General features: G+C 36.3%; 1 protein-coding gene across 1 annotated transcript; it reads left to right on the top strand.

Annotated features, from left to right (window-relative positions):
- The first annotated feature begins 1,811 nt into the window (after positions 1-1,811).
- Positions 1,812-6,526, top strand: LOC130720931 (uncharacterized). The gene is made up of 6 exons (XM_057571636.1): positions 1,812-1,993; positions 2,466-2,618; positions 3,146-3,281; positions 3,440-3,597; positions 5,216-5,282; positions 6,235-6,526. The coding sequence occupies exons 3-6, from the start codon at positions 3,150-3,152 to the stop codon at positions 6,331-6,333; spliced, it is 456 nt and encodes a 151-aa protein (XP_057427619.1). The 5' UTR covers positions 1,812-1,993; positions 2,466-2,618; positions 3,146-3,149; the 3' UTR covers positions 6,334-6,526.
- The last annotated feature ends 6,053 nt before the right edge of the window (positions 6,527-12,579 follow it).

Here is a 12,579-nt window from a genome sequence, read left to right as displayed (position 1 = left end):
CGCGCTCTGGGTGGGCATAGTGGTGCCAGTCCCCATCCCAGTATATACTTCTTCGTTATTGTTACCGCTACTTCCCCCGGGACTGCCCTGACTAACCACGTTGGACCCTTGAGGGGAGGTTCTCCCTCGATTGCTTGTCATACTCACAGTTCTACCACTTCTCAAGTGCATATACAACGTAAATCACAAGCAAGGCAAGTAACAAGTACCAAATAGCATGCAACAAACAAACAAAACACACAAAACGCTTTTGTAAAACTTAGTTTTCACAAAAACGGTCCCACCATGTGTGCCAATTTGTTTACAGTGGTTTTTAGTAAACAAATATCCTCTTAGTTCGACTAAAGAAAGTTTAGATTCGGGGTCTTTTTGGGAAAACGTCTTGCCAAAGTGTTGTGTGTGAGTTGATATTTTCGACAACGATGAAAAATTCGAAAGAAACTGGATTTCATTAAACACGGATCAATTACATGAAGATCAAAGTGTAACAAAGTAAAAAGAAAACTGCCAGAAACGTAAATTTCGACAGGGAAGTAAACAACAGGACTAGTAAATCCCAGGAAATTAACAGGTAACGCGACAAGCTTAAATGCAGGAAAGATAAACAACTGGTTCTACAACGTACTCCTTCATCATCACGTCTTGCTCCTTGAGTCTCATTGATGCGGACATTAGAGCGTTTTAGTGAGTTTTTCAGAGTTGAGTTGGGAACCCCTTTTTTGACTTGAATTCTCCTATTTATAGAGCATGTCCTTGGCGGTTTTCTTCTTCTTCTTGGATGGGTTAGTGGGTCTGATCCCCTCTTCCCACGATTTGCAGTTGGTTTTGGAAGTTCCTTGTGCAGTGATGGAGATTGTGTGCCTCAACTGCTTCAACCGCTTCTTGGCCACGTATTCAACCATCGTGGCGAGAATCCGACTTGGTCAATGCTGCACATGTTAAATGTGCCCGTGTTTGTAGCAATGGTTCCCGTTGTCGAATTCGACTGCTTATTTAACTTGGTGCATTTTTCCTTTCCTTTCTTTAGTCCGAATTCGACTGCCTTGTGTGCTTTAGGCCGAATGTCCTTGGGCCAAAATATTGGGCCAATAGTACCTGATCAGTCTGATACAAATGAGAGACATCTATAGATATAATCGGAGGTTCAACTAGTGATGGTTGCTCCTCTGGATTATCATTTTCCAATCCAGCAGCATGTATCAATTGTGATTCACCAAAAAAAAAAGGACTCTGTCATCCCTGTAACCAAAACGGTAAATCAATATCCGACCCATTAACGACAAATCAAAATCCGGTCCTATAACGGAAATTCATTTACCGATACAGTTCACGATACAGCAGCCTAAATTACCAACTTAACTAACTACTTAAACTAACAACTAACTACTTAAACTAACAACTAACTACTGAGGTAAAGTACCAAAAAGCTAACAACACTTACCAGGAGTTTAGAGCTTCTCCTTGGTGGAGGTGGTGTTGGTGGTGGTGGTGGTGGAAAATGTGGAGATGGTGGTGGTGGTGGGAATGTGAAATGTGAGGGAGGAGTGGAGTAATGGTGGAATAAGGTTGTGTGGGCGAGTTATGGGGGGCAGGTGGAGGGAGGAGTAATGGTGAAGGGGTTGGTGGAGGGAGGAGTAATGGTGAAAAGGTGATCAAACTGACAGAAATCATAACGGTTAATGATTAACCGATATTGTTCTTTGTGTTCTGGTAATGGTATGAAGGTGTTCATACAGAGGAAAAATAACGGTTACGATGCGTATATTTATATCGGTTAATCATTTACCGATGGGTACTTTTGGGATAAAAAAAAAAGCTGGGACGTAGGGTCTAATGGGTGGGGCGCCAAACCCAAATCCCCTCTCCCTTCGTCCCTTGTTTCCTCCACACCCTTCAGTCATTGACTGAGCGCAGCCACCACGTACACGTACACGCTCCAGTCGAACCACCGTGAGTCTCCGCCACCGTTCGTCCTTGTCATTCCACAGCGCCGGTAAATATTTGTGTTCTATTTACCTTATTTCATTTACAATATATCTCTGTTGGTTGATTTGAGACCTGAGATGATGAGTCTTCTGTGTTTGTTTCTTGACATAAATTAATATCAATTTTTGAATTGCCCTTTTGTTGAATTTTGGAACAGTGGAATAATGTTTTCTTGACATTGCTAATAGTTTGAGGTGTTACTAAGGATGATCTTTCTCAGATAAAAAATTGATTCATGTAGATATTGGTTCATTTGTTTCTCACTATTTGTTTGATTATGCCTGTGATGGACCATTTGTGATTTTTATTCTTTAAGTGAGATTCCTTTGATTTGCATGAGTTGTTTTTCTGCATGGGCATCCACAATGGTAGATTTGCTAACTTGGGGTATTTTACAATATGCTTCCTTAATGACTATGGGGCTAATTAATGATAACTTAAGAAAGGTGGAACTGCATTTTCAATTTTTAATATTATAGGGGGAGGGATTTGGCGACAAAACAGTAACAACAACAAGGTCCTCATTCTGAAGCGAACCCTAATTCTGAACAACCCTGAATCTGTGGTCATAAGTGGTGGACGGAGCTGCAAACAGCAAGAGAATAACACAGCGAGCCAACCTCCGAAGAAAGGTATAGCTTTATATGTTTTGGTGAATGTTTTTTCTTATGTGTCAATGTAGAGCTCTGTTTTTTTGTGGCAAAAGCTGTCAATGTTGCAGCAGCCAAAGAATTAATAGTAATTGCATCACCACTCACCAGGACAATAATTGTAAGTAGTTATTACATGTGATCTTGCAAGCTCAATCTGGATAACCTTTGTTTCCCTTACTTGCAAGTAACTGAACTAGTTAGCTATTTCGTTATAGCTTCATGAGGAATGAATGCATTGTTGATTTGTCTTTATTTGTACTGATTATAACATAGCAGAATTAGGTAGGATGGCAGATAGTGTACAAAAGATTTATTTGCTGGAGCTATTGGCATGCTTGATTGAGTCCTTGTGCAGTTAATTGATTCAATTCCAAAACTTTATTAATTTTTTTATCATTACAACAAGAGTTGCTAGAGTCTTGATCGTTATTGTTGTTTCATACTTGCTCCACCTCAACGAATTAAGGTAAACTGATTGAAGTGCGTGTTCTAAAATTGTGGTCCAGGAGAATGAGTTACATGTTAACAACGTTGTCGAAGAAGAAAGAAGTGGATTCCATCATCAGAGACACCATCGATAAGGTCCTTGTCCTCCGCTTTGGTCGTGCCTCTGACCCTGTCTGTCTCCAGCTCGATCAAATTGTATGCTGTCCCTTCCCTTCATCATTTGTTTTCATGCATTTCAATTTTATCGTTTCTTTCTCAAATTTTTTTCTTGGGAGCCCATAATTTTATTGTTTTTTAATTTTCCCAAATGAAACCTTTTTTGTTACGCTTATGGTGGCATGTTGTTGATACAGCTTTCTAAAGCAGCAAGGGATGTGTCCAAGTTTGCAACAGTGGCACTGGTTGATGTTGATTCCCCAGACATTCAAGTCTATGTCAAGTATTTTGACATCACTTTGATACCATCTACTGTGTTTTTCTTCAATGCCCATCACATGAAAATGGATTCTGGGTATGGTGCTATCTGCTCTTTTGTTTTCTTGCCTCAATTTCTCGCTTCCTTTTCTGTTTTGGTTCATTTACATTTTTCTTCAACGGACATGTTGCTCATTGCATTATGTTTGAGATGCTGTGTTAGATGATTTACTCATAGAGTACAGTTATGATCCCCCTCGACAAGTATTGCTTTCAACAAGAGAACTTCATTCATATTTTAGGAAGTGGTGAAATTTTCTGTCTTTTTTTATTTTAATATTTGAATTTGAGTTCTTTCCCTTTGAATCTGCGATGCTGATCCTGCCAAAAGAGTCTATTAATGCTATGACCTATACCTGGTTAATATGTTATATGCATAGGTAAGTGCCAGAGTAGATAGCAAGACTTCATTTACTATTTGTTCAATAGCGCTAGTATGCTCCTTTAATCGAGATCATGCCGTCATGAAAAGTTGAAGATAAGAAACATGGCTGATAGAAGGTCTGAAAACTGGAACTAGTATTTTCTCTTCAAGTTTCATAGCACTGTTAAATTGTGTCTAAACTTTGAATGATGTGTATGTGTTGGACGTCATGTGTGGGTTTGAGGAGAGGGGAGAAGAGAGTTTATCTGTGGAATTTAGAAACGCCTTCCTTTAGTTACTTTTCCAGCTGTGCAAATACAGTTGTATTGATCAAATTAATTTGTCATTTAAATAATTTAGGAAGGATATGTCTATGTTGAAATAAGGTTGCATGAATTCTGAACTTGCTTAACTAAACAGTTCTATTTTCTCTTTCAGTTGCCTTGGAGTTGTTATTCCTATTACTTCTCTCTGTTTTACTGCTTTATCTTTGACCTCTTTTTGGTTGGATTTAATAGACATGCCTTACTGTATTAAATCACCTAGTATTGTAGAATATAGATAATATTTTAATAACTTTTTATGGAGTAAAAGTTTGAGGGCTTAGAAAATTTTTAATTTCATGAATGTTTGATGATCTGTTAATTACAAGTGTAACTTAGTAGTTTTTGAATGATCAAAAGTTGAGGCATGATGGTCTTTATGGTAAAAATTACTCAGAGAAACAATACTGATCAAATTAGCTTATTTTTATTATCAAGCCAGCTTGTTGTATACTGGTCAAATTAGCTATTTTTATTATCAAGCCAGCTTGCTGTAAAACTAAGTGTTATCCTTTTGCTCGGATTAATGCAATCTGAACTAATTAATCACTCAAAGGTTGGGTGGGGTAGAGGTCTTATCATTCAAGTTTAGTTTGTGACTTCGCAATCATATGAAGTGTAATTAAGTTTGTGATTGGGCTCTAGTTACATGAAATGTTGATATCTAAAAGGCACACCTGTTTATATGAAAAAATCATCATCTTTGGAGTACAGTTAAAATTCATTTTATAAAGAGCTTTAGTTGGTGTCAATACAAACCAGTGCACTACTTTATTTTGGTATTTTGTAATCTCTTTCGGCAAAGGTTAACTTGGAATTCAAGAAGTAGTATCTTGTGATGTCATCATTTCAGTTTTAGGAAAGATAATTTTTTTTCCTCAACTTGTTAGCTATGTTTATCTTGTGTTCTAACTTGAATCAATGAATTTAGACAGTAAGTTTCTTGACATTTTGTTTTACAATTGTAGGACTGCTGATCATACTAAATGGGTTTGTGCTTTTCACAAAAAGCAAGACTTCATAGATGTTGTAGAGGTACTTATCTTTGTTTTTGGACTAAAAATGTTTTTCATGTGGATCATTGAATGGTTGGAAACTTGGAATGATCTGCAAATTCTTTATTGAATGCTGAATTCATTGTTAAACTAGTAATAGATGTTGATCATATGGTTTGCATATATAGGAGTGCTTGCCACAGATGGACCAGGGCCATCCTTGTGTTTCATTTCAAATGAAAAAGGGCTGCCTGGTGCATCAAAGCTCCCACTATGTGGGGCGTTTTTCAAATTAAAATGAATAACAAAAGTTAAAAACTCGATTTCAAAAAAAAAAAAGTTAAAAACTCTGTTGTTTTCAACCCACTACACTACTAGGATAGGATTAAGTGTTTGATAGGAAACTGCATGAACAGTACTCGTGAACAGTAGCAGTTAGGAAGTTATTATTTAATTTATTAGTTGGGTAATTTTATGATTAAAGCAGTTAGGTAACTGCTATGGTTTGAATTTAAATAATTTAGGAGTGGTTATAAATAGGAGTTGTATCTTCTGTTAGGATTATTCAGAAGTTGTGTGTTATGGTGGGAGAGGTCTGGACTCTCAAATTCCAGAACTAGGAGAGGCTGGCTCTCAAAAACCAGCGCTTGTATAATTATTCTATAATATAATTCTCTGTTCCTATCAGTGTTTCTCTCAATAGATAAACAAAGTGACTGCTGATCTGTCATTTTACTTAAATATTTAAAAAATTTATTTCTTTCCTCAAGTTCCTAATTCCTAGATCAACCTGTACTTGATGAGTTTAACATATTTCATTTGCAACTCTACAATTGGAGTGTTCTAATAGATAATTTTCTGTTTCAGTTTTAACTATACCATTTAAAAATCTCTTTAAAACAATTTGATTTCTTTCCAGTTCACAGTTAATATCTGGACATGTTTGCTTCCAGGTTAGCAGAAATCATGAAACTGTTTTTTCACTGCTGCAGGCAATATTCAGAGGAGCAATGAAAGGAAAGCTTATTGTGAATTGCCCGCTCCCACCTGAACGTATACCAAAATACCAATTACTGTACCAGGGTGTCTAAAACTTATAACTCAACCCCTCCCTAGGGGTGGGGATAATTTGGCTTGCAAATATTCTAATGTAGAAACTGTTCTGTTTTTGTTCTCGTCTTCTCTTTTTCTTAGCATACCGCAAAAGCGAGCCATGTATATATATATATATTGGATCCGATGATTCAAACTCGAGTTCGTTGGTAGCGCTATTTGATTCTATTATTTCTGTTTTCCTTATTTGGAATATAAGATGTTCCTCTTGTATTCCATGAACATGGTATGAATTTATAGAATTGAATCCCCTTACAAACTAACAGGAGAGTACTGAACTTTGAAAAAACCACATCGGTGAAATCAAAATTGACATGAAAGATAGTTGATATGACTTGCTTAAGCATCCTCTAAAGAAGGATGTATGAATCCCAGGTTTTTTTATGGTCAAGGAGATCTGATATTAAAAAAGATAGGCCCAATGGCCGTGCCCATAACAGGAAATACACAAGTATAAGCTGGGATACACCAACAAGCACCAGATAAAGCTACAAACCATTGGATACAATCAAACTTTGAAAAACTACAAACACTTAGAGTGAATCCCAGTTTCACTCTAATTTTAATCAGATTTATGTAAATAGTAGAACAAATCTGGCCCAAAACAAAATAAAACTTGTGATAAAACTTTGGCCTCATAGTTTTTAAACTTTGCTAGTTTTAACTCAAATCTGGCCCAAATGTTAGTATGATTTGTAAAAGCCCTAAGTTGAACAAAAAAGTATTTTCTCTAAGCCTAAATTTTAGGTGATGCACATGCAGTATTACTGAATCATTCATCTTTAAAATAACAAAAATCTTTCCAAATTCCAATTATGAATTTTATATTCTAACCATGTTCGGCATAATGTTCTGTGTTATTTCATTTTTTAAATATTCTTTTGAGGATTTACAAATCATTTCATTTTAACTTTTAAGGGAAATTCAAAAAAAAAAAACTTTTTTCCTTCAAAAAAAAAAACTTTTAAGGGAACACTCTTCAGTCTTCAGTCTCTTTTATTTTTGGTTAAATGGAAGTATGGAAGAGCTAGGCCCCGAAACAAAATAACAGCTAACCATGAGCTAAAACGGGTGAAGAGGACATAGCCTCTGCCTAATTCTAGTTAATCAACCTGAGAAATCTTCCATAGGAGAATTAAATGAATGAAAACCAAATGCTTGATATGGCTTCATGAAGGACCATGGCATTGTTTGAACTGGTCAATAAAATGAGACCCAAACTTTTAATGCAAGGTCCATACAGCCTGCAATCTTATTAATGAGATGGAGACAATACTGCCTTAGGTATAAGCTTAGATGACTACTTTTTTTTTTCTTTTTAATCCAGCTTAGATGATTACTAATATAACATAAATGCAAAAGGATGATTTTTTTAAAGGACTGCAAAAAGGAAAAAAAAAATATGAATAATGTGAAAAAAAATTATTTACTAAAAAAGGGTTAAAAAAATCATATTTACCAAACGGGTGTGTTTTTGAGAAAAAAAAGCCACGGAAGCAGGGTCACCGTTATAAACCGTGGCCTAAAGTCGAAAAATGCAACGGTTAAGAGCATCAGCAACAAAGAAACTTTGTGAGTTTCTTTATGACATGTCATCTAAAGTAAAGTTTCTTAGCTGTTGTAGAAAATTAAGTTTCTCCACGTGGCAAGCAACTTTGCTCAAAGTTTCTCTTCTAAATTTAATGATTAAAAAATAAATAAAAAACAAATAAAAAAGCAAATAAATAGGTAACTGGATTTACAAGAAAGTAGTGGGGTATATTGTGGGATCCATTTAAGAAACTTTTTAGAATTTCTGGATTGGAGTAAAAAGTTAGTAGAGTTTATTAAAGTGGTTTAAATGACGTGGCATTACCAAAATTTAAATTAGAAACTCTAATGAGTTTCTTGGATAATGATGCTCTAAGGGAAGTGTGGCCTAAACACCGGTTCTAGCCACGTTTTTTTAACCGTAGCCTGTAATATTTATTTTAAACATTTAAAGAAATGAAAAGCCGATATTTACTTTTGTTCTTAAAAATAAATATCTATAAAAAATAATAATAAATATAATAAACTCATATGAAATTATAAAAACATATACAAATTCATTTGTCATAAGTGGAAATAATTTTATACGAATTTTTTGGAGAAGGTGAATTTTAGTGTGAATGTGAAAAGGTACAGGCTACGGTTCCGCAACCGTTGCAAGAATAGTGACATTTTACGACTTTAGGCCACGGTTTATTGCCTGTGGCCCGGCGTCCGTTGCTTTTTCTCAATAACACACTAGTTTGGTAAATATAATTTTATTACTTTTAACTTTTTCCTAAATCATTTGAATAGGAAATGGAGATCTTAGAATATTTGTCTACGAAATTGGCAAAGGAATCAAATTTATTTATTTTTGGTACAAAAAATTATTTATTCCTAAAATTATATGAATACTTAACTATGGAGAAATACATGATAACATGAATGACTAAAATCACAAAGAGTCTAAACTACATGACTAAAAGTGCAATTAGCCCCATAAATATTAAGAGAAGGGACAATAAATTGAGGTTTCGGTCAAGTTCAACTACATCGAGCTTTTATTCCATGTTTCTTAACTTGTACAGTGTGTTTGGTTTGAGGGGGAGGGAAAGGAGTGGAAAGAAAACACAAAAACCAATGCATATTCCCCTGCATGGTTTGGAGAGAAAGGGGAGGAAAAGAATGTTTTTTAGTGGGTCCCGCCATGAAAAACTTTCCGTCCAAATTGGAAAGAAAAGAGTGGAAATGGGCAGATCTTGTGTAAATGACCATTGTGTCCTTATTCTTTTGATTATTCACTTATCTACCTATGCCTTTTTCACCGTTAATTTATTTTTTGGTTAACTTCTACTTTGTATGCCTTAAATCTAAAATGGATACTTGTCTTCCCTTTTTATTAGATTTTAAAAATAATGAATATTTTTAATTTGAAAACATATTTTAAAATGAGAGCTGTACAATATTTGTTAAAAATATATGTTAATGGTAGAATAGTAATTTGTCACAAACTTCTTTTCTTTCCTTCCACTTTTTCCTTCATACCAAACAACATAAAAAATCATCTCTCTTTCCTTTCACTTTCTTTCCTTTTCCTCTCTTTTCTTTCCCTTTCTTTCCTCTCACTTTTCTTTCCTAGCCAAACAAAGCCGTAGTGATGGAGGAAGAATACGTACGAGGTGGTGTTTATACTGAACTGGAAAAAAAAGGTTATTTATCTTGTTTTTCCCCCTAATTTCTTCTTATTATTCTATCTAATATTTTTTGTCATTATGTTTTAAATATGCACATTTATCCAATAGGTGACAAGCTTTCTTCTTTCGTGGCCCCACCACTTGGAGTGCTTTGAAACCAGCTGGGAGTTTCTCATATCCAAATCAACCTAAAATAGTTCCCATTAAAAAGAGCCAAGGGCAATAAAATTGAAAATTCGTATATGAAATTATTTCATATATGAATATATAGTAACGACACCTTCCGTATATCATACCTTTCTCATTTATGATATTTTACTTTATATCACATTACATTATATATCATATTTATCATTTATCTATATTCTCTTTATATATGAATACAAGTATGTACATTTTTATGTGTTTACCAAATATTTTCAATACGAAATACGAAGTCATACATGCTTTTAGAGAAGGCATGGCCATCGAAATTGTTGGTTTAGCCGTAGACAGACGTAAATTCCTTAAGGATGAGGTCATGAAATTAAATCTTCAAAAAAATCATTTGTTAGAATAACCACTACTATATCTTAAACGGTCAACACATTCAAGAAAGAAAAAGTTTGTTTGTTTCAGATGTGAAAAAAACCTCCAGATGGTAGAAATTATCTTTCTACTATTCTTGATGACTGTTTTCAGTTTTGTAATTCCTTTGATTTTATTTCTCTTATTTTTGTTCGTCGTAATGGCAATGGTGTTGCAAACTTTTTTGCAAAAAATGCTTCCTCCTATGTTGGCAGTGTGTGACCAGAGGAAGTTGCTCATGAGGTTAACTCTCTCATAACAGGGGATATTTTGAGTTCTATGCCGTACATTTTAATATTCTGTCATGATTTGTTTTAAAAAAAAAACATGGTCAACTTGGTTCCGTTTACCAAGAAGACTCTGAATAACTTTCATCTTTACAAAAATGGAAAAATTTATTATGGACCACTTTTTGGTGGTGCAAAGTTGCACCACCCCCTTTTGACTCAGAATAGCAAGTTTTTAAAAAAAAAATCAAAAAACACATTTTCTTAATCTTTAATTAATTACCCATCTTCCTCATAAATTAACCCTCCACCATCTTCATCTACCTTCATCCTATTCATCTTCATGTACCAAAACATCATGGATCTGAATGTTTCTTTTTGAAAAATTACGGCAATTGCAAACTTTAACCAACACAAAGCCTAAAGTTCGAATCAAAGTTACTTAGCACAGAAATATGGAGAACAAAACTGAAGATCTGCAACCTTATAATCAATAATCTTCTCCGTCATCACAATCTTCACCTTCACTAGGCTCTGCACCAACTTCCTCGTTGGATCTGGAAGTTCTAAGGCCAAAATCCACACAAAGAAAATACCCAAAAACTAAAAGCCAAAACCCAGACACCCAAAGGAAAACCAACCACGATCTGGAACCCTTGCCATTCTTCATCGGACAAAAACCCCAACACCCTTCCTTCCATAACAAACACTTTCTATTGCAAAATCTCAAGATGTTCCACAAAAGCCACAACAAAAATAGACATACAGGAGTGTAACGAAACTTCCGTTTGGGTGGCTCGTCTGACACGTTGTCGGAACCGCTTTGGGACTCTTCGACGGTGGCGGAAGGGGCAGTGATAGGGGTCTAGCGACAGAGAAGGAGGCGAGAGGAAGGTTTGTTGTTGTTATGCGATTGAGAAGTGTTGTTGTTGATGTTGGGTCCAGGTGGGCCAGCATCCTGCCTGCAGGTAGCATTCGAAACGGGGCGCTGTCTGCTACGCTATAAGAAATAACGTTGCGCCCTCACTAACACCAATTGGTTTTGGCGTAGTGGTAAGCGCGTGATCCTACAAGTGGTATCAGAGCCAGGTCCCGTGTTCGAATCCCACGGAAGGCATGCTGTGCAGCTAGTTTGGCTGGCAGGTGCTGGGGGGGGGGGGGATTGTTGGGTCCAGGTGGGCCAGCATCCTGCCTGCAGGTAGCATTCGAAACGGGGCGCTGTCTGCTACGCTATAAGAAATAACGTTGCGCCCTCACTAACACCAATTGGTTTTGGCGTAGTGGTAAGCGCGTGATCCTACAGTTGAAGGATGAAGGGGTGACGTGGATCCACTTCTTCTTCCAAGTCGCTTCTCCCTTCCCTGAACGATCCCGACACCGAAAGCGGCGCCGGCGCCGACACTCCTTGGTGGCCGCGCAAACCACCACCGCTCTTCCCAGGTCACCCTATGCTTTTTCTTCTTCTTCTTCTTCTCTGGGTTGTCATGGGTTTCTGGGTTTTTGGGTTTAGGGATGGGGGTTGGGGGCGATGGGTTTTGGGGATAGGGTGGGTTGCGATTGAGGGCGGGGGTTTGTGATCTGAAGAGGTTCATAGCTTTCTGTGTCTGTGATTGAGGGTTGGAGGTGGTGGCGGTGGTGGTAGGGGTTTCTGATGAAACTTTGAGGAAGGAGGAGGATAATTTATCCACTAATAATTCACTAATCATACTCTAATATTTTGATTAATAAATATGTATTTTTTGTTTTTTTTTTAACCGGAAAACCTGCAATAGCAGGTCAAAAGGAGAGTGGTGCAACCATGGACCAGAAAAAACTGGTGCATGTTAAACGCCTCCTACAAAAATGTCTCTAGTTCATCTTTTCCCCTTTCACAGTCCCAATTCCAATTTGAATACTGTTTAAATAGTTTTTAAAATCAAAATCTAGTTATGGTAAAATTCAAGTGACAAGAACTTGTAAAAAAATGGAAACAATTTAACAAAATGCAAGTCGGGCCAGGTATGTTTAGTAGGTAGATAAATCATTTTCTTTTCTTTCCATTTGGGTAACCAATCCAAATGAAAATGTATTGGGACGTATGTGTGTTTTCTATCTAGCCAAAATCTTTCTTCTCCTTTTCTCTCCAAACAAACGAAGCATAAAGGAAAAGTCCCCATTCCAAAACTATCCATATCCGTGTGAATCCATGGAGTCTCCGGAGACCATTTCGTGTCATGAAATAAAA

Source organism: Lotus japonicus, chromosome 5, assembly GCF_012489685.1.
Source record: "Lotus japonicus ecotype B-129 chromosome 5, LjGifu_v1.2".
In the NCBI taxonomy this organism is placed as follows: domain Eukaryota; kingdom Viridiplantae; phylum Streptophyta; class Magnoliopsida; order Fabales; family Fabaceae; genus Lotus; species Lotus japonicus.
This window is presented reverse-complemented; position numbering and strand designations above follow the sequence as displayed.

Coding starts and splice junctions, on each gene's coding strand:
- LOC130720931 (XM_057571636.1), top strand. CDS start 3,150: ATGAGTTACATGTTAACAACGTTGTCGAAGAAGAAAGAAGTGGATTCC. Junction 3,598..5,215: donor CACATGAAAATGGATTCTGG/GTATGGTGCTAT, acceptor TTACAATTGTAG/GACTGCTGATCATACTAAAT. Junction 5,283..6,234: donor ACTTCATAGATGTTGTAGAG/GTACTTATCTTT, acceptor TCACTGCTGCAG/GCAATATTCAGAGGAGCAAT.